The 21,818-nt window shown below is 41.4% G+C and overlaps 1 protein-coding gene across 1 annotated transcript; it reads right to left on the bottom strand.

Annotated features, from left to right (window-relative positions):
• Positions 1-338: 338 nt before the first annotated feature.
• LOC124272345 lies at positions 339-21,241 on the bottom strand. The gene is made up of 14 exons (XM_046707521.1): positions 21,220-21,241; positions 8,428-8,544; positions 8,106-8,314; positions 7,714-7,858; positions 7,418-7,522; positions 6,819-7,071; positions 6,447-6,694; positions 5,606-5,737; positions 4,395-4,442; positions 3,923-4,297; positions 3,648-3,806; positions 1,532-1,642; positions 1,158-1,390; positions 339-530 (listed from the first exon to the last, which is right to left on the bottom strand). Exons 1-14 carry the CDS (start codon positions 21,239-21,241, stop codon positions 339-341), a joined length of 2,349 nt encoding a protein of 782 aa, XP_046563477.1.
• Between the last annotated feature and the right edge of the window lie 577 nt (positions 21,242-21,818).

Raw genomic sequence — 21,818 nt, 5'->3', positions numbered from 1 at the left:
GTCTGGAGAGGCGGATTTAGGGCGGATCTGTATTTAGATACACTAAACTGGATGTCTGGAGAGGCTTTAGGGCGGATCTGTATTTAGATACACTAAACAGGATGTCTGGATGTCTGGAGATGTGAACTGGTATTTTAGGGCACAGGATCTGTATTTAGATACACTAAACAGGATGTCTCAATTACTCACGTGTCCATTGTCAGGTTTACTTTTGAACGGAGACGCAAGGCAAGACCTTTATAGACAGCTGATGTTCGATTTCGTGAGATTGGATGTTGTAAGAAATAACACAAACTTCAATCATACTTGGTAAATATTGGATTATGCTGTTGTCTTATCTACACTTTTGATTTAACTGTTAAGTTGAAATGTTTCTCACATTGTGGCTCACATCCAAAGAGTTCGAACCTGAAGCAAGGCTCATTCTTGAAGTCTGCGACGGATATGCGAACCCTCTCCGTGATGAGGCCGATAATCTCTGTGATGGTGGATACAACTGTCACAGCGTTTCCCCGCACACCCAGCATGTACTGGAGAAACCAAAACACACCATTACATCCTTTGGGAATTTGTCCTCAGCTGTGTCTGAATTGATACGACTGATATGAATAGCCAATATAATGAAACTGTGTCTACATAAACTGTGTACATTATAAACATTTGTAATGTGTTGAGTTCTTGCACTAATTTGGCCCGATTAATAATGTTTGAGTTATAGCAATATCTACCAAAGAAATACACTTGACGAAATGACTATGACTAAACAAGGACTCGAGCACCCGATCCCTTCGGCGATCTGACAGGACCAAATTCTGATTCGTTATACGAAATGTACTTCATGATGTGCCTGAACCGTTCCCTGTTTACACTAACTTAGCTACGCACCCTGAAATGCTAGTTTCACACTCCGTCTTGTTTCCTAGCAGATGAGGCAATATGTATTACATGACAGGTCAATATTTGAGGATTTGTTGCTGTAATTTCTCGTAACGTGAAACGGATGGAAATGCAATATTATTCATAGAAGTATAATAAACATGTGTACGTATCTCATTTGTAACGGAATCTATTTCAATTATTGCTTATGAACTTTGAAATAAATAAGATGAAAATTGTCAAAGAAAATAGTACAAATATGCAAAGGAATATCAACTCACGATTGGCCCAGCCTGTGTACCATACGTTGTGAGATTGCTTCCTCCGAAGGGCACATACTTAAAGGTGTAGTTTGTCATATACTCCCTGGCCGCGGAGGGATATATAGGGTCCGTCCCCTCTGGTGGCAGGATTTCGATAGCCTTCACCCCGTAGGGCGTCTCAAATGTAACCTCCAAGTACTGAGCAGTAGGGGGCAACTTAGGATCTGGACACCATCCTCCTACCGTTTGTCCTGAAAACTGTCTGTGTTAATTTTGCATTCTGTTTGGTAACAGGATATTTGTTATATTGTATTATCATATTTATATTGCATTTATTCACTAATATGTTCGATTCAGTTTAGCTAGTTAACGTAATAATTAGTATTCAGTACCTGCACAACAATCGGATTTAGCCATAATCGGCGTCTTTCCTGGGCCGTTTGATGAGGACACGACATGAATGTCCTTAATGATACCAGTCTGCCACAGAGGTGTTTGGCATTCTGAAACACAAGTATCTCAACAGGAATACAAACTCCTTCCTGACACACCAATATTTCTGTAAATATATTTGTACATATTGGGGATTATATACTCTTGGGAATAAAACTGCAAAAAAATTAAGAAAAGTGCTCTGTTGTCCTTTGACTACGTATTTACCAGCTTCCACTGCGTTCCACCTATCCAAGTTCCCGTAACATAACATAAAATTCGTTCATACAGGCTTTACCCTGATTTGACTATCCCAAAAGCTCACTGAACCCAAACACTCGTTCGTACTCAGACCTACCATCCATGAACATTTTTCCTGACACTAAGTCCTATAGTCCTTAGTGAGTGAGTGAGTGAGTTTAGTTTTACGCCGCACTCAGCAATAATCCAGCTATATGGCGGCAGTCTGTAAATAATCGAGTCTGGACCAGATAATCCAGTGATCAACAGCATGATCATCGATCTGCGCAATTGGGAACCGATGACATGTGTCAAGCAAGTCAGAGAGCCTGACTACCCGATCCCATTAGTCACCTCGAACTTACGACAAGCATAGTCGCCTTTTGTTGCAAGCATGGGTTGCTGAAGACCACCCAACATCCCCTGTCCATCCTCAGATGCCGACATTATCCTGCTTTCACCACCCAATATCCCCTGTCCATCCTCAGATACCACCATTACCTTGCTTACACCACCCAACATCCCCTGTCCATCCTCAGATGCCACCATTACCCTGCCTACACCACCCAACATCCCCTGTCCATCCTCAGATGCCACCATTACCCTGGCTACACCACCCAACATCCCCTGTCCATCCTCAGATGCCACCATTACCCTGCTTACACCACCCAACATCCCCTGTCCATCCTCAGATGCCACCATTACCCTGCTTCCACCACCCAACATCCCATGTCCATCCTCAGATGTCACCATTACCCTGCTTACACCACCCAACATCCCCTGTCCATCCTCAGATGCCACCATTACCCTGCCTACACCACCCAACATCCCCTGTCCATCCTCAGATGTCACCATTACCCTGCCTACACCACCCAACATCCCCTGTCCATCCTCAGATGCCACCATTACCCTGCTTACACCACCCAACATCCCCTGTCCATCCTCAGATGTCACCATTACCCTGCCTACACCACCCAACATCCCCTGTCCATCCTCAGATGCCACCATTACCCTGCCTACACCACCCAACATCCCCTGTCCATCCTCAGATGCCACCATTACCCTGCTTACACCACCCAACATCCCCTGTCCATCCTCAAATGCCACCATTACCCTGCCTACACCACCCAACATCCCCTGTCCATCCTCAGATGCCACCATTACCCTGTTTACACAACCCAACATCCCCTGTCCATCCTCAGATGCCACCATTACCCTGCTTACACCACCCAACATCCCCTGTCCATCCTCAGATGCCACCATTACCCTGCTTACACCAACCAACATCCCCTGTCCATCCTCAAATGCCACCATTTCCCTGCTTACACAACCCAACATCCCCTGTCCATCCTCAGATGCCACCATTACCCTGCTTACACCACCCAACATCCCCTGTCCATCCTCAGATGCCACCATTGCCCTGGCTCCACCACCCAACATCCCCTGTCCATCCTCAAATGCCACCATTTCCCTGCTTACACAACCCAACATCCCCTGTCCATCCTCAGATGCCACCATTACCCTGCCTACACCACCCAACATCCCCTGTCCATCCTCAGATGCCTCCATTATCCTGCTTACACCACCCAACATCCCCTGTCCATCCTCAGATGCCACCATTACCCTGCCTACACCACCCAACATCCCCTGTCCATCCTCAGATGCCACCATTACCCTGCAATCTCATTCTATCAACTGCACTTTTATTCCCCTACCACCTGCTCCCAGCGTAACGCCTCTCCCTGAATAAAACATAAACCCATTCTTAAATTGCAGAAAACAATCTCAAGAACTATGCTTGCATTAATATGCGCCACCGGCGTCAACATGGCTTACTAATTTCGGTGGTAGGCAAGGTGGTTGTTGTTGTAGTTTCAGTAGTTGTTGGAGGTTCTGTAGATAGCTTTTCAGTGGTCATGTCTTCGGTTGTGCTGATCTCTTCCATAGGTGTTGTCGGTTCTTCAGTTGTAATTTCTTCAAGCATCATAGTAGCCTCTGTAATAATAGCTCAGGCTATACTGAACGCCTTCTGACGCTTGGCATGTGTGAGTGTTGAATTTGAATTTGTAAGAACAAAATACGAAATATTTACATAAAGACCACAACGATACCTGTCGCTTCATTTGTCTCAGCCTTTGTTGTTATCTGTGTTTCTTCCGTTGTTGTTTCAACTTCTACTGTCGTTGTTTCAGCTTCTACTGTCGTTGTTTCAGCTTCCGTCGTTAATTCAACATCTTCTGTCGTTGTTTCAGCTTCCGTCGTTAATTCAACATCTTCTGTCGTTGTTTCAGCTTCTGTTGTTAATTCAACATCTTCTGTCGTTGTTTCAGCTTCTTGTGTGGTTGTGTCAACATCTTCTGTCGTTGTTTCAGCTTCTTGTGCCGTTGTTTCAGCTTCTTGTGCGGTTGTGTCAACCTCAACTGTAGTTATGACTTCTGTTGTTGTAATCTGCTGGGTAGTTGTCGGAGGTTCCATGCACTCCATCACTGTTCAGGGATGATACAACAAAAAATGATTATAAACTTCAAAAGTGAACTTTGGAACAAGGTCTGAATACAGCATCTAAACGCGGGACTTCCTTACCTGAAGGCGGGGGAACACACGGTGTAGATTTCGTTAGATCTCCAGCATCTGAAACACAATAACTTATGTAGGTTGCACGAGGCTAGGGAATTAGATGATAATGTGTATAATCGCTAACGTACTATAATCGGTACTTTACTCAGAAAATGGAATCGCTCGACCAAATCGAACCCGTGAACTGTCCATCACATAGCTTTCTGCCGTTGTAGCCGTGCCAATTTATACTTATCAGAAGAGTACACACGGTGTCTGACTCTGAGAGTGTGGGTTCGAATCCCGTATGGGTTCCAACCCAACAGAAGTACTAGAAACAGTACTTTACTGAGAAAGTGTAATCCCAAATATAACATGTGTAAGGCAACTTGCGCTAATTCTCACATATCAAAAAACAATATTTTTGACATATAGCCAGGTTCATTTTGAGACTGGTTTCCGATACCTTGACAACCGAGACATGATCAGTGGTTACCACAGCAAAGACACTTTTAACTGTAGGAAGAGAATCATTAAAGACAAAATAACCCAAAACTATTTGTGATCAGAATTTCAAATATAACTTTACCTCAGTATGGAGGAAATGCTGTCAATACTTCTATATCTTACTTAGCGGTAATAGCGTCCCCTTTATATAGACACAAAGAACTTAGTTAAGCACCCGCGGACTTATCTCACGACTGAATGAGCCCCGACCTAAACCCTTTGGAGCATATCTGGGAAATGATTGGTCGTCGTGTGCAAAAAAGGGATCCTCTTGTAAAGAATCTGACCCAATTGGAAGCTGCTTAACACAAGGAATGGCGTAGACTGCCCCTTCAGATGATCAGGAGGCTGATAGGGGGTATGAGGAGGAGTGTGCCGACTGCCACAAAGGCACATTGAGGTTACATTCGATATTGATTTTGAATTGATTTCACCAATAAATTCAACATTAAACATTCCAGGGCCATAGTTGTACAGACATGGTTTTGTATGAAAATCAGTGTTTTTGTAAATGAGCAATTATCATTATAAAATCATGGATTCCAATTATTTTGTCGTTTTGTATGAGTCAAAGGATCATATGTGTCACATGTTTTTCAATTGTGGTCACCATGAGAGGTTTTATGTACATGTTGAAAACCTATCATTGCAAAAATACAGGGGTGCTTGATTAAGTTCTTTGTGTGAACATATATGTCTCTGCGTGTACACTGGTTCATACACTTGCTTACAGTTGTAATATATGGTTCCGTTCAAGTCTTCATGCCGGAGTGGTGCAAACACAAGGTTCTTCACCCACAGTGTGCTGGGGGCAGTTGTCACCTGTGTAGAACATCCCACTACCAGCGTCTCAGATTTATTTGCTGAGGAAAAAGATACGACAATAGCAGGACGTGTTGACACTACACTGTTCCTGAAGCACATTTGTTGACTACGGTCGGTGGGCCCATTTTTTAAGAAACATTTTGTAAATAGGAAAATCAACTACACTATTATTAATCTTTATACTTCATTTGTTTTGTTACACGACGACTCTTGCAAGAATATTTTTCATCAGACCTCCGTAAAAAGTGGGAAATTGGGGCAAAGTATTGATAGATACGATTAACAAATATATGTATTTATCTGACAAGATTATAAAGCATCGTCATATCTTGGAGATACACAATACTTTTATATTTATATTTTCAAGATATATTAAGCATTTAATGCCCGGATAATTCCTTTAGGTAATTTCCTTTGTCCCTTGTATCATGAAGTCCTGTGAATTGCTCACAATTAACAACCGGATATCAAGTACAGTTGTAACTAAGCTTTTATGGTAATCGGAATAATATTGCGGAACGCACTACCATTTCTTACGATTCGATACAACAACCACATCTGATTTATCTGCCAAGTGAGGCAGCCAAAGTTTGAAGCTTCGCTAAACTGTTGAGCATGAATAATAAACATAAATAGAGACAGGATCGATCAAATAACAGCGAAAGACCTGCCAATGATACGGTAGCATAATACCATTTGTTTCCTTAATAAGGTGTACCATCACCAGTTAGGATCTATCAGTATCACCTGTTGGGTCTGCCGTGGAGTATTGAAACACGTAGCCTGCTGGAAGACCGTTCACATGGAGAGACAATCCGAAGTTTGGCGTCCACGAAATCTCGAACCAATACCATGTGTTTGGTTGAGGATTGAACTGCTTCACCAAACGCCACGACCTCTTGGACATTGTGACTGAAACTATGAGCTTCTGATTCTGGTAATAGAAAGATATACCGCTATGCGAGCCTAGCTCACCTCCAGTTGTCAAGAAGTACCTGGAAACACAATACAATACAATACAATGCAATGCAATGCTGTCCAATGCACTAACCTCGATCAATGAAAAGTCTGAATATCGCCTCACGAAACATGAGCTTTGATTATGAAAACATCACTTACTTCGGATCTACAATCGTGTCTTGTTTGACAGTCAGGCTGATAGTGAATCCCGAGAAACAGTTGTCCAGATCTTTTAAACACAGCTCGTCAAGTGGCATTTGTACGCAACCGCCGTTGTGTAGCTGTAGAATTGGGCTACATCCCCCTTCCAGCATCGCGTCCCCTTTGATAATCTTGAAGTCAGAAGGAATCCCTGTCACCGTCTCGTTAACAACCTCGGTAAAGTTGTACATTGTCACTGGCACACACGGCTCTGGAACAAGTGACACACCGTGCTTCATGTAACTATGGTACATACGATTGACGGAATGATTCAGTAAGCTTCCTCTAACCATCTATACATAGTAGTCGTAACTTGTTTATCGTACATTTATGTACATTTACGTGTGAATTTATAGACATACGTCGCTCCGATCAGTACGGTATATGTATATGGAGGATAACTGTCCCATGCCTTCGTCACATGGTACATCTCATCTGAGAGACCTTACAAAGGTGATATTAAATAGTGTCGCCGATGTATATACATGCAGACAGAATCCCATTGCAAGGGTGGATTGTGTTACAGTCTAGTAGAATAATGAAAGATAAAGCATTACTGCTGTATTGACACTTCTCTCCAACCAAGGTTGGCTGTGGACAGTAGCAGAGGTCTGATCCAGCGCAGACGCCATCGTTCAAACAATATGGATCTGGGCACAGATCTGTAAAAGATAAAAATAAGTGGGAACCGAATATATAAATGCAAAGCACGTCACGTACTACTTATTTTAAAACAATTGCCGTCAAGGTTTTCGAACTAAAAGCTTCGGCGATTCTTTGCGGCCTGACGATAAAATATATACTAAAGCTGTTTGTTCGTTGTCCAGTAAATGCATGTGTTACAACAACCCACCTGTGATGTCACATCCGATTATCTCCATCCTAAAGCAGGGTGAGTTCGTCCATTCAGTTGGCGTCAGTTTGATAGTGTTGGTGACAATAGCAGGATCAAAGATGATGGTGTACGACATGGTCGCATTGAATACTGACTTGATATTCTGATTTAAACAACAAGATAACATCGCAATTCTAGATATCAGAGGGTAGTTTTCGTGGTTCCTGAACATCATTCATTCATGTTTTCATAAACATATATTTTACAAAGGCGCCCGTTACATGGCAGCTTCTTTTGTCATAATTGTCAAAAAATACAATTAGATCAGATCCAATTCTTGCGGAATCCGTGAAGCATTTTCAATAGCTTCTTTAGATCGCCATATGATTCATTTCAGAGAGCACACCTACCTCTTTGAATAGTATGTACTTCTCGTCTCCAAAATAGGGAAGAAACTCCATGTTAAACTTGGTCATGAAGGCAACTGGTGTCGTTGGTGGGATGCCCATGGCAGGTAGCTGGAACCTGATCTGGGACACAGACTTTACCTTCGGAAGATGTATCTCGACCCAGGGATCACTATCACCAGCGTTTGGGCACCATGCAGACCAAGTTACGTCTGTTAGTATGAGAGAGAGACAATCCGTTATCATGCAGGGCATATCACACCGAATATTTAACATTATTGTCTTTGAAGTAATAAACTCACCATAATATTCATGTTACACTTACTCTCAAATGAACCATAACGCATCTTTCCCTTCTCCTGATTTGGTAATTCTGAGGAAACTAGGATCCCAGAGTCTGGAATCTCACCAGATGCCATTCCAAGTTCTTTGTTGCATATTTCTGAAACAGACACATACATGAGGTGTATAGTTTGTAGCACTTGTGGTGAGCATCGGGGAAAAGATATATAATGCATCTAAAAAGATATTATATATATATCTATATATATCTTTTGATATGAAAGTCAGAATATGCTCCATTTATTGCTTGATCCATGACGATTTCCCCAACATCCACGAACACGGCCGCCATGACCTTTCCAACTTTCCATCGTGGGACAATCCTTCCTTTCTTTGATGGTGGTTATGTAAAATGCACCCACTGATGTTATCGTTGTTTGGGCTCATTCTGGTAGTGGCGAAATGTTTAAGCCATTGTTAAAAAATTGCCTCCTTGCAAAAGTTTCTCTGATCAAGAAATGCATTGTCTTCTGGTAAATGCTTACAATGGCAATAAGGCCCCCAGTCATTCACGAGTGCTCTGGATCATTCCCCATGTACCCGTCACTGCATTAACACATAACCTTTGAAAGATTTGGGAAAGTAGCAGCTTATGGCATTCCAATGTTACTGACATCTGGTCAGAAATCCACCAGACCAATGATATTCTACTTCTGTACATGTAAGATTACTCCAGAAAGGATTGAGTCTCGACGAAATTTGGGTTCATCAATATTTAAAATAGTGGAAGCAACGCTTTTTACATCACCACTACAACAACGAACAACATTAAAATGACCTTTTAGTTAAACGAGCTGATCTGTTTCGCAACGTGACACTACTGATTGAACAAGCATAACTATACACTCAAGGCCAAAAGAAAGTGGCCCATTTTATTTTTGATATATGAAATTTATTCAAAATTGGTGAAATATATTTTCTTTTGTTTAACAATCGCCAAAACACACCAATAATGTTGTCATTAGGAAAAATTGACTCCGAGCTAAAAATCAGGAAATTTGTACAAATGGTGAAATACACGTTTTTGAAGGATAAAAGCGACACTACGTCAGCCAAACGAGGCATTTAACGACCGTTGGTATAACACAGACGTTATGAAACAGGAAAACACTTTAGATATGCCTAGACTTACTTCAGAACAGCGTGAAAGAGTTATAGGAATGATAAACATGGGAGCTTCTCATACCCATGTCGCAAGAACGTTTGGTTGTCACAGACATTCTATCAATAGACTTATAAAACGTTTCAATGAGACTGGCAGGACTGTTGACCGACCAAGGTCAGGTAGACCAAAGGTCACTACCCCCCAGGAAGATCGATATCTACGAATTCTACATCTGAGGAATCGGTTCCTGACAGTTTCGGAATCGGCATCAACGGCACTCGGTCGAGTTGTCAGCAGACACACAGTTAGACGACGACTACAGCATGCCGGAATTCGAGCCCACAGACCATTCCGTGGAACAATGCTGACACGTCAACATCGCCTGAATAGGCTGATCTGGGCACGTCGTGTTCGACGATGGCAGCTTCGTGATTGGCGTAGGGTTCTATTCAGCGATGAGAGTAGGACTGTTTATACCATAACGACGGTAGAGCACGTGTGTATCGCCGTCGTGGTGAACGTCATGCCCCGTCATGCGTTATGGAGGTTCAGGCTCATGGCGGTGGGAGTGTTATGGTTTGGGGAGGTATCTGTGGCGAAATGAAGACACAATTGATCACAGTTCAAGGCAACCTGACAGCACAACAATACACTGACCAGGTTATTCGTCCAGTTGTGTTTCCGTTCGTTAATCAACACCAAGGGACATTATTTCAACAAGACAATGCTCCTGCACACACAGCTGGGATTGTGACAGACTTCATGGGAACCAATAACGTCTTGCCTTGGCCGTGTCGTTCCCCTGACCTCTCACCAATAGAGCATCTCTGGGACTTTCTGGGCAGGAAAATCAGAATGAGACTACACTCTCCAGCAAACCTGAGACAACTGGAACAGGCCATTCATGAGGAATGGGGGAATATCCCAAATGCCTTCATCAGAAGTCTCACAACGTCAATGAGACGTCGAGTACTTGCATGTATCAATGCAGAAGGAGGACACACACCATACTAAATAATGCACACCTAAACGTTGACATTTGTGTTTTAATCTGGAGTTCACAGATATTGTTCAAGACAACTGAAAACATGTAACTTTGCCTTTTGATACCAGTGTCATTTAATTAAATGTTACTCGAACATTACTTCATGTTTGATGTTGTAATAACCTCCGTATGTTTAGCAAGTGGCCTTACTATCAACATAAATAGATATAAATACAATTTTTTGACTGTGTTGATTTTTTTAAAGATTTTTAGCACCGGCCACTTTCGTTTGGCCTTGAGTGTATATATTATTAAAAAAATATAGTCCGAATGGGACAATTGTTATTTATGTACTGTGTGTGGGATACATGTATGAATCCTTGTACAATGTTGGCCCTTGTAGATCAAGAGGGCGTATAGTGGAATGTTAGGTATAAACATACCTGGTTAATACCTAGCCCATTGTCAGCATAAATATCACTTGGTATACTCTGATAATACACACATGCCTAACTATCAAGTCTGATAGGGACAATTTAAGAGATCGATGAACATATAGTAAACATAAGGGTTGCCGGTCTGGTGTCCCCCCGCTATCTTACTGTTGTTTATGGTAGGCATCCAGGGTAGAAAACAAGTCCTCTTGTCGATATCTCACAGACAGGGTCACCACAAAATATCCCACAACTAGCATGTGAAATGAGAAAGTATTTAAAAGCTAAAGTTCAGACATATTTGAAAATAAATCATATATTATATTTATAAATGTGTTCGGGATTTTTTTCAGATTCATAAAGTCAACATATCTATTAACATTGAGCAATCTATATTGCCCAATTTTGGAAATACAATCGATCGTGCTCTTTCTGCGCCGAATTTAATGGGTATACGTCCATGTTTCTCAAATATTGGTGAAATAGAGGTCTTCTCATGACAGAGATCAGAATGATGTATCATGAAATTCCCCATTCTGACTTCTACTGGTGGGAGACATATGGTTATGGAACTGGTATCGTCGCCTTCATGCTGTAGGGAAACATCGAACATCCTTGCAAATTATTATCCTGTTCAACAAGATGGTATTTACCGCTTGACATAAATCTGTTAAGAACTGAATAATTGAACCAAGTAGTGATTCCAAAATCATCTTATTCTGATGAAAAGGTCACCTAGTAACAACAGGGTGATCCGCCTTAGCAACTGACTGTGTTGGTTTCATTTAGTGGGACATGGATAAGATACATGTAACCTGTATTGCACGACTCAACAACTGGAAGGAATCGTGGTCAACAGTATCAATGCCTTAACTTGCAGTTGATGCATATTCGTGTCACAGAGCCACAAGAACCTTACTATCATATTCCAGTATACTAAACTCATGTCTGATGAAATCCACACATGCCCGAAACTGTAAAATGACACTACTTTTCGTGTTACACAAACGTGTTTATCTGTGTTTTGTGTAGATAGCGAACCTGCACACTTTTCCACAAAGATAAGAATAACCTGAAGAACTTGTCAAATCAATTTAAAATAACTGTCAATGTAACAATAAGAGCTTTTGTTGTCTTTTACTAACGTGGATTCAGAAAATATATTTATATTGAAATATGGGGTCAGCTGTTTACGTTCTTTCTTCTGTATGTTTAGTTGTAGTTGTTTTTAATATGTTGTTGAAATACCAAACATCGAAACAAAACTCACTCTGCTGGCAGGACACGATGGAGATCGGCAACAGTAGTAGCAACAGCACAGGGCGCGGAGCCGTCATTCTGGTCGGTTTCAAAGTGGAAAATGAGCAATTATTCCACATACATGAAGGTCTATATAAATATAGTGAACATTCAGTTCATCATCATCAAAATCGTTATTTCGTATGAAGGCCACATACCCATATGCATATTGATATACATATTCTAAACAGGTATGAAGGCGTGTACGAAAAGAGGAAACAATTTCTTAAAAACTCATAGCATTTACCTGTCTACCTGCATAGATTATCTTACACCTCCAGTGAAAAAATATCAGTAACATATATATGTATAGCTGTATTGCAAGTTTTTAGAATTTTAATACCTATTTCTATTTTTGTAACTTTTTCTCTCATTTTGTATGCATAATAGATAAAACGAGCTAGATTGTGTATATCTTCAGTTTTGTTTTGTTTAAGGATATTGCTAAACAAAATCATATTAACTTGCAAATTCTTAGGCAAAAATCCACCCCGAAGTTCTTTATAAGCTGGACATTTCAACAAAATGTTGAACATACAGGACAATTACATCAATATTTTGCCACCTTCCTACGTTATTCTTTAAACGTAAGATATCAGCATTGAATTTAACCAACACTTTGCAGAATTTATATTCCAACTTTGAAGACAGATACCCCCTCTGGCTCAAGAAGACTTATATTCTGTATATATAGGTTATCACGCGAGTGTGTTTTGGGATGGTTAATATCCTGCATTAGGAATAATCATTGTATTTAGCGAGCCTTGGCGAGCTGAATACATAGTGTTTATTCCTAATGAAGGATATTAACCATCCCAAAACACACGAGTGTGATAACCTATTTATCATACAATGTCATTTTTGCTTTATAATTATAAAAAATGCGATTTCAAATGCCACAAATCATGAAACTAAACTTCGTGAAATGTCTATGACGTCACTAATATGTGCGGAGCAATACGTTACGTCACAAGCACGGTGACATAATTTTCTCCTGATCACTCCGCTGACTGCGTTAGGTCATCTAGTTCCCAGTAAGCTTTTATGCTGAAGCACGTATTGTTGTCAACAAATCTTAGCTTACGTTTGAAAAATAACAACAAACTCGCGTGGAACTTCAGAAACCTTCAATTAACCTTTTGAACAACAAAATACGCTTTAATGTTCGCGTGACATTGTATCCCCTGGATTCCTATGCCGTTCTCTCGCTAACACTGACAGTCGGTCGGGGAACTGATGTTGGTATATTCGTAAGCCTATGAATTTCTATCTTCGCTTTGTAATCTATTCCATATATCATAATCAGGCATGAATTTTCTGGGATCAAAGCACTGACAGTACCGTAACCACGGCCGTTAATCCGGACACGACCGCCGATCCTTGACGCCATGTTTGTTTACACTGTGAAAGTAGTCCCTGAAATTTGCATATGACCTCTCTAATTTGCATCGATATCCGTATATGACCCCAACGGATACCGAAAATATCCGTAGACTTTATCCTGCCGAGAACACTATCCATTGTATGATAAATAACTTTTAACATGAACTGTTTTCAAGAGTAGATGTCTAATTTTGGTAAAACATGTTGATCAATCGTTCTATAAAAATGTGAATAAAAGCGCACGGATCACCGACAGCTTGTGAAATCCAGACAAATCCCAAACCGTTTGAACAAACTATATGACGGATCTTAGACGCCCATGTGTGGTACCCAGCAGTATCTAGGTAATGTAACATACTATATGCCTTTTTCGGAATTCGTCCATCATGCATTGGCGTTTACTTAAGCCAATGTTTTATCGTTCGAACGTAGGAATTAATATAAACTGGAAACCGTCCCCATTCTCCACATTCTATTGCATTTGGTGTCTGTGGGCTGACATTTAAAATATTTTACATGTTTGTAAGTGATTTTTTTCAATGTTATCGTATCTTTTAACTCCCAAACTTCTGACCCGTACAAATATTTTGGCTGAATTTGGCTGTCAAATATTTTGTAAAATACTAATACAGGTATTGGTCCTAATTTCCATAAGTTTATAGTTCATTCCATTAAAAGGCTTCTTACTATGAACTGCAAGTTCTGAGACTGCTTGTCTAAGACTACAATTACAAGTGAATACAAAACCTAGATATTTGTAGTTGTTTACCGTTTCAATGTTTCTCCCATTGTAAGGCCAGTTTCCTTAACCGCTAATTTCCCACCTCTCCTAAACACAAGAACTTAGATTGATCTGAATTTACAGTTAATCCCCACTTATCTGCAGAGTCTAAAGTGTCTAGCTGGCACTAAAGACCACCAATAATATCTGACACAAGAATTTCATCATCCGCAAATAACAACAATAGAATTTCAAGTACATCTGGAAACAATTGGACTCCATGTTTATCATAATTTATGATTTCTACAGAAAGTTCATTAAAAACAACGAGAGTAACATTGGACTCAACATACATCCCTGCCGTGAACCAAATGGACAATCAAATCTCGGATCTCGCTGACACACGATTTCACTGTTTTATATATGCTCATAAGAGCTTGCAACATTTTACCCTTTACGCCGTATGATGAGAGCAATTTCCAGGGTTTATCTCTATTTACAAAATCAAAAGTTACATATTATCAATGAACGCAACGTATATCTTTTTCCTTCTTCTACACAGATATTTCTCGATGATAGCATACAATGTGAAGATATGGTCAGTTATAATGCACATACCTGTGTAATCTGGATGCGGGGTTATCAGTATGGGCAGCTCAGGTTTCAAGTGTCCCCAAGTAATATCGATAGGCATCTGCTGCTCGAGCATAGACTGTTCAGTGTTTTATACAAACACTCAACGCGGCGTACGATACATCAAACTTGTCGCCATTGACATAAATGGGCTTTTCTGAACAGTGTAGGTTTAGTTTACGTCGCAGATCTTGTCAAATCAAGTTAGAGTATATCAGCATGTATCAATAATGTCTGCTAAGTCTGTACAGTATGTGAACTTGTTGCCAGGGAGGGTACCCACGCATTGTGTATATACGCACATTTAATTGATAGATGGTTTAATCTTGCGGGAAGGTGTGGTGCGACTGGCAAAAGAAGAAGAGAAGGTAATCAAAACGAATGAACGAGGGGTCACCCGCCACCCCGCCATGCCTCGGTTTCTTGTCTGGACGGGAAGATTGGACAGGGTTGTTTTAGTACACACAACCTGCATGTCTGTACTGGCGCCATGCACATTGTTACCGTGTGCTGGGAACTGCACTTCGGTGTTGACATGTCGACATGCACAGGGTGTGTTGTATCAATCAGTCACCAGTATCTCTCACTGGTAAAAACTTAGGCTGCTTCGTAATACAATTTACTTCAACTGCTTTGAAGATATGTAAACGACCAAAGAATAAATCATAATATACCTCAGAGCAAAATGTTCGAAAACTAAATGTTTAAAGTAAGTTGCAAACAGTAGACATTGATATACCTTTGTATTTCAACATGTCGTTACATTTTATACTTAAAATAATACTAATAACTCTCATTAACACATATCTTTGACACGTCCATCTGCTCACCGTGCCCTGGGTATTTCAGAACATTATGTGAGCATTGGATACACTCTGAAAACAAACACACGTACAGGTAGAAAAATTGAAAATATCTCATAGATGTGCAGTTTTGCAGATATTCATACAGTGAATGTTTCATGTCTGCATGCATCGGGAGTGATTTGTAGAATAAAGTACAGGCCAAAAACACAAAAAAGTTCAAAGCAACAGACAGGCGATTCGGCTTTCGCCATAGCCAGGTTTTTTGCCATGTATCGCCACGCACCGTCACAAGACTATGGAATAGTTAACAGACGGGTCAACACGTGACCTACCTATCCGGTTGACCACGTGTGACAACTGCAACGCTGGACTCATGTACACGGGTTCGTTAAAGACTCACTGCCGCCACCTCTACAGATATAGCAATACCAGGATTGCGTAGGATTTCAGGACAGACAGTGAGGAGCATTGTCGGCGGCGACGTCAATGGTCTCAACACCGATGCAGACGTGCTTTACTGATACTAGTCAAGGTTTTTTTTCCTTTTGCTTCTCCGTACAGACGGAAGACGCCTCGTTTACAGACGTCCTGGGAAATGTTCAGCATCTTCAGTAACCTATGTTTGTCAATAGTGGCGACTAACAGGATCGAGTGGTCAGGCTCGCTGACTTGCTTGACACATGCCATCGTATCCCAGTTGCGTAGATCGATGCTCACGCTGTTGTTGACTGGATTGTCTGGTCCAGACTCGATTATTTACACACAACCGCCATATAGATGGAATATTGCTGAATGCGGCGTAAAACCTAAGTCACCCACTCATTTAAATAACGGCCATAAAGTGCGCGAGACAATCAGAATCGGAAGCTAGTGGAGAGAGGAGTAGAGGGAGTGGATGTAGAATGGGAAGGTGGTGGGGAGTGAAGCAGATGGAGTGGATGTAGAGTGGGAAGGTGGTGGAGAGTGGAGCAGAGGCAGTGGATGTAGAATGGGAAGGTGGTGGAGAGAGAAGCAGAGGGAGTGGATGTAGAATGGGAAGGTGGTGGGGAGTGAAGCAGATGGAGGGGATGTAGAGTGGGAAGGTGGTGGAGAGAGGAGCAGAGGGCGTGTATGTAGAATGGGGAGGTGGGGGTTAGAGGGTGTGGATGTAGAATGGGAAGGTGGTGGAGAGAGAAGCAGAGGGAGTGGATGTAGAATGGGAAGGTGGTGGAGAGAGAAGCAGAGGGAGCGGATGTTGAATTGAAAGGTTGTAGAGAGTGGCGGATATATGGTGGATGTAGAATGTAAGGTGGTTAAGAGTGCACTGAATTGCTGAAATTCAGAAAAGTGTGTCTGTGCGAATGATACACTGGCGGTGAGGTGGGAGGTGGTGGGATGGGGAAGATTGTGGGATGGCCGTGGTAAGGGGTTGGGGAGAATGCAAACTGACAGACGGACAGATTTCCCGGATGTGGGTTATATTATGACAGTGTGTTGACTTCCGTATCACGCTTAAAGTAGTGTGTATGAGAGGATGTTGCTTTCGTGATTCATTGTGAGTTACAAGTTACGAGTTTCACAGATAATTGCAGAGGTAGTTGTCACAAGTGTTAACACATGTTGTCCTGGTATATGTGTTAAATGCATTTTTTTAAATATAAGCCGAAACTCTGTCTAAAGGACAATTAATCACAAATATAAGTTGTCTGAAATTTACATTGGATATATTTGGTTGTTTTTCGGTAGCAGATACATAAAATAATAGATTACTCTGTTTGGTATCCAAGATCTGGAATTATTCAGTTCGCGTAAGCTTTGGATCTTCTAAGATTTTTAGACTAACATATACTCAGCAGCAAAAAATCCATCAGTAGGAATTCAAAATTAGATAGGCACTGTAATCAAATCATTACAGAAATGGACATAATAAACGGATCAAAAACATTTTTTGTAGACAATATTTTGACACATCAATGAATAACTCAGCACAATTCCAAGACATTACGTGAACGTTTGCAGTCCATTCAGACTCTTGACTTCAGTATCTGGTGTGACCACCACGAGCGGCAATAACTGCAGCACAGCGTCTATGCATGGAGTGCACCAATCGATTGATGAAGGCAATTGGCACCGTGAACCACACTCTGAGAAAGACCTGGCGCAAGAAATCGGCTGTGTTCGGCCTTGGTATGACATTATTCAGTCTCCTCTGAATTTCATCCCAATGTTCAACTGGGTTTAAATCAGGACTAAGGGCTGGCCACTGCATAATGTTGACACCGTTCTGCTGTAGGAAGTCCCGTGTAGCTCTGTCAGTACGGGCCAGGGCGTTATCATGCTGGAAAATGTTGTTCCGGTGACGTGCGAAATGTGGTATGCGTTGGGGTCTGAGAGATTGGTAGATGTAGCGCACCGCTGTGGTGCGGCCTTCTCTCCCTGGACTAAGGTTCTGGAACACCACAGGACCCACTCTCTGGTTCAGGCCACCCCATACCATGATACTTGCACCTCCCCATGAGTCTCTTTCCATAACACATTGGTCTGAGTAACGCTGACCACGTCGTCGCCATATTCTTATTCTGCCATCTAAAATTGATACGCAGTACCATCGCCTCATTGAGGCCACAAAATGTCGATGGATGTCCTTCAGCGTTGTTCGAGGATTCGCATGACGTCGTAGGCGTCTCTCCATTTCATCCCAGACGTGGATCTTGTGGGCCAGGGTAAGACATCGTTCTGTCCTAGATACGGCTGTACAACTCGAGCAAGGTGTGGTCTGCCGTTATCGTGTAGAAGCGCCACCTCAGTGCAGTTCTTATGCAAAAACGGTAAAACGGACATTTGCTCAATCTTGTCTCGGTACCTCACAGCATTCAAGTTCTCTTCAACCAAAACCATTGCCGTCCTTGCTGCAGATGTTATCCTTCCTCAAATCATAACGCCCCCTTGTCCAATACAGAACACATGGCCTAGTGTAACGTTCACCTGTACGCCTGTAGACAAGTGTCCTGTCATCAGTTCGGTGAAGAGGGAAAGCTGACTCATAGGAGAAGAAAACTCCCATCGCAACTGTTCTCTGTTCCACAGTCGACGTCGACGGTGATTTTCTGACATCAGAATTGGGCGTCTTGCACCGGATATGACTGAGCAACAGATTGTATAAATACGTTATATTAGATACGTATTTGTGTGTGATATCAATTTACACAAGAGAAATACAGTTTGATAGTTTATATAATATAAATGTATATTCAATATTCTTCTGACGCTGCCTGAGCATGGGCTACCGCATAGCCGAGCAGGCTAGCTTTGAATGGGTCGAGGTCATACAGATTGAAAATTGGAGGATGGTCGTGGTTTGCTCAAAACTTGATATGTCGGTTATTATGCGTTGATACGCACGGTAAGGTACGGAATGCCAGGGTTGCTGGCAAAAACGTGTGACTGAGGTGCGTGGTTCAACTCCATCGGTCTTGATGTGGGTCGGCGTCTGGTGGGCGTCCATTATTGGGCTGGTCTGTAACTTGTTTTACTGAAAACGTCGCCATTAATGATGTTTCACTGGACGTGTAATCGACGAGGAACGTCACGCCGTGAGATACCAAAAGTTCTCCATCTGCCATTTTCCCACAAGCGTGACATGTCAAACTTGTTCCAGAACGATGAACAGAGGGCACAAAAACAACAGACAAACATATTGTCTACACACCTGTCAACTATTATATTTGTTTGTAAACAAAGAAATATTTTTATAATTGTTGCTTTGTGTTTTAAGGAATAAGCTATCCTCAATGAAAGTAACTTACCGTTATAATCCAAATATCAAAGTTGACCTTCTGTGTGCTCTGTATTCTGCCAAATGCTGTTCCATAACTTCTCTAAATCAATGTGCAACTGAAACCTTCAGCTAATGGATGTCTACAGCCTGACTTGATCGATTTTTTCTACTTTGAACATACATGCGTGAATCATGCAGGTAATGTCTAATGGTAACGCTTTTTTATCTCAGCTTTCCCCAATGTTTTCCCCGTGTGATATATACTCCTAAAACACTCATAAAACAACGTCCAAGATTGTTGATATTAATACCGATTTGCATGGGTCATTTCTTAATTTGTTTCTGAAGATAAACCGGTTCAACAGTTGAAGGGGAAAAAGCAGTTTGACCATGACGTTTAATCTAAGTTGATGTCATATGTTCAATAACGGATAAACGGCCACCTCTCTCGTATTTTACTCTTACCTGAAAGTCTGTCATGTGTTTAGTCCGACTTTACCGGGGCTTTCATAAACAGCTTTGACGTCGCAACTGTATTATCAGATGTGTTTACGGTGCTCGAGGCCAAAAGATCGCGTGACTGGAAAATCAAAGTGAGGCCATTTTTCCCGATACCCAACACTGTCAGAAGTACATCAGTAATACATCCGTGCTACAGCCTTGCTACATCCGTGCTACAGCTTGTGTCCGTCCGGGTCAGATCGGACCGAACACAGACCAAACCATATAGGCTATATTAATATATATATATATATAGCACGAACAATATAATATTATATATATAATAAGAAAAGAGTTTGCTATAAATAACGAGGATTTTTTACACTGTCAAGAAGTATTTGGGTACATATAATACATATAATACACACATCCCTGTCTACACATCTGTATACTTTGGAGGAAAGAGTGCACACTGTCCAAAGACACTTCATAAACAAGCCTATTTTCGAATTTATGAAAAGCTTACCTATTTTTTCTTACTTCGTCTTCTTGTCCTATCTGGTTGTCCCGGCTTGTTGGTCCTCATCTGTCTCGAGGCTCTTTTTATTGCCTTTTTGACAATCCCGTAACAAATTTCTGGCAGCCAATGCCTCCAGGTCGTCTTGGTGGTAGTCCCTTGCCTGGGTATCCTAAAGGCAAATGTAAGTCCCCTGGTCGGTATACAGTCTACTACACCTCCACATGATGATGGTGTCCTGGGTCCTTTTTATGGGCATATTCCAAAGAAGTTTAAAAGCATGGTTTTCCATGACACCCTGGACATGTTCAGGGTCGTGCCATGATTTCACCAAGGTGCCCAGTGTGCTGAAGTTGATTGCGCCAAAACCTCAAGGCTCTAGGCCCAGTAGTAAACGGCAGGTAATTCAAATTAATACCCAAAGTGCGACGTTTGACAGCAAATATCTCCAGAACTAATTGTTCAAAGATTTCCAAATTTATTGTGCAGATGCGCAATCGAATTCCCAACAAGTTTGCCTGGACGGGTCAAATCGCTAAAATGCACCGTTTGGCAGCTAGTTTTGTATTCAGTCATGTTTTTTAACAGTCTTCTAGGTAGTTTGCTCCTAAAATGTGCTGTGTTCGAACTATCAGCTTCAATGCTTCCAAACTTCCCATACTTTGTGTCCAGGAACTACACAAAAATTACCTACGTGTGCCTTCGATGGCCGCCATAGTGAGTGCTTCATCTGGGCCAAGGTTTTCCTCAAAAAGTCTTAAAACCTTTTTCATGATTTTGTCCAAAGCCAACTTACCAGGTGAAAACAGAAATTGTATATTATTACCCACGTGGTAGTTCGTAAAGGGGTTCATAACAAAGTGTTATGACACATATGTGTCATAACACCTTCGAGTGATTTGATTGGCTAATAGGTGAACTTTGACATTACCGGTACTACTTTCATCACCCATTCCCATTCATGATTTCCATTCAGAAGTTTTCACACCTTCTGAGAGCATGTAGAACGAGCACATTTCTATGAAATTAAATAAAATGTATTTTCTAGTGTGGTTACAAGCATTGGTTGTCAACCCTTTAATAACTCAAGTTTCTGTACATAAAAACGAAAATAAAACAATCTAAATAAGTAAACAAATAGGTCTACTTGGTCTATCGTGAGTTTAAACAAATATGGCGTCTCCCTTAAAAGTTAATGATATGGTCAAAATTGACCTTCAGCTTGTATGTTGTCAGGACTGCACATGGAATTTCTAACACACAACATCAAAAGGTGAGCGGCGCTCTTGTATC

Source organism: Haliotis rubra, unplaced genomic scaffold (genome assembly GCF_003918875.1).
Source record: "Haliotis rubra isolate DU_JTF1 unplaced genomic scaffold, ASM391887v1 Scf169, whole genome shotgun sequence".
Lineage (NCBI taxonomy): Eukaryota > Metazoa > Mollusca > Gastropoda > Lepetellida > Haliotidae > Haliotis > Haliotis rubra.
The sequence above is the reverse complement of the archived record's forward strand: the minus strand, read 5'-3'. Positions and strand labels throughout refer to the sequence as shown.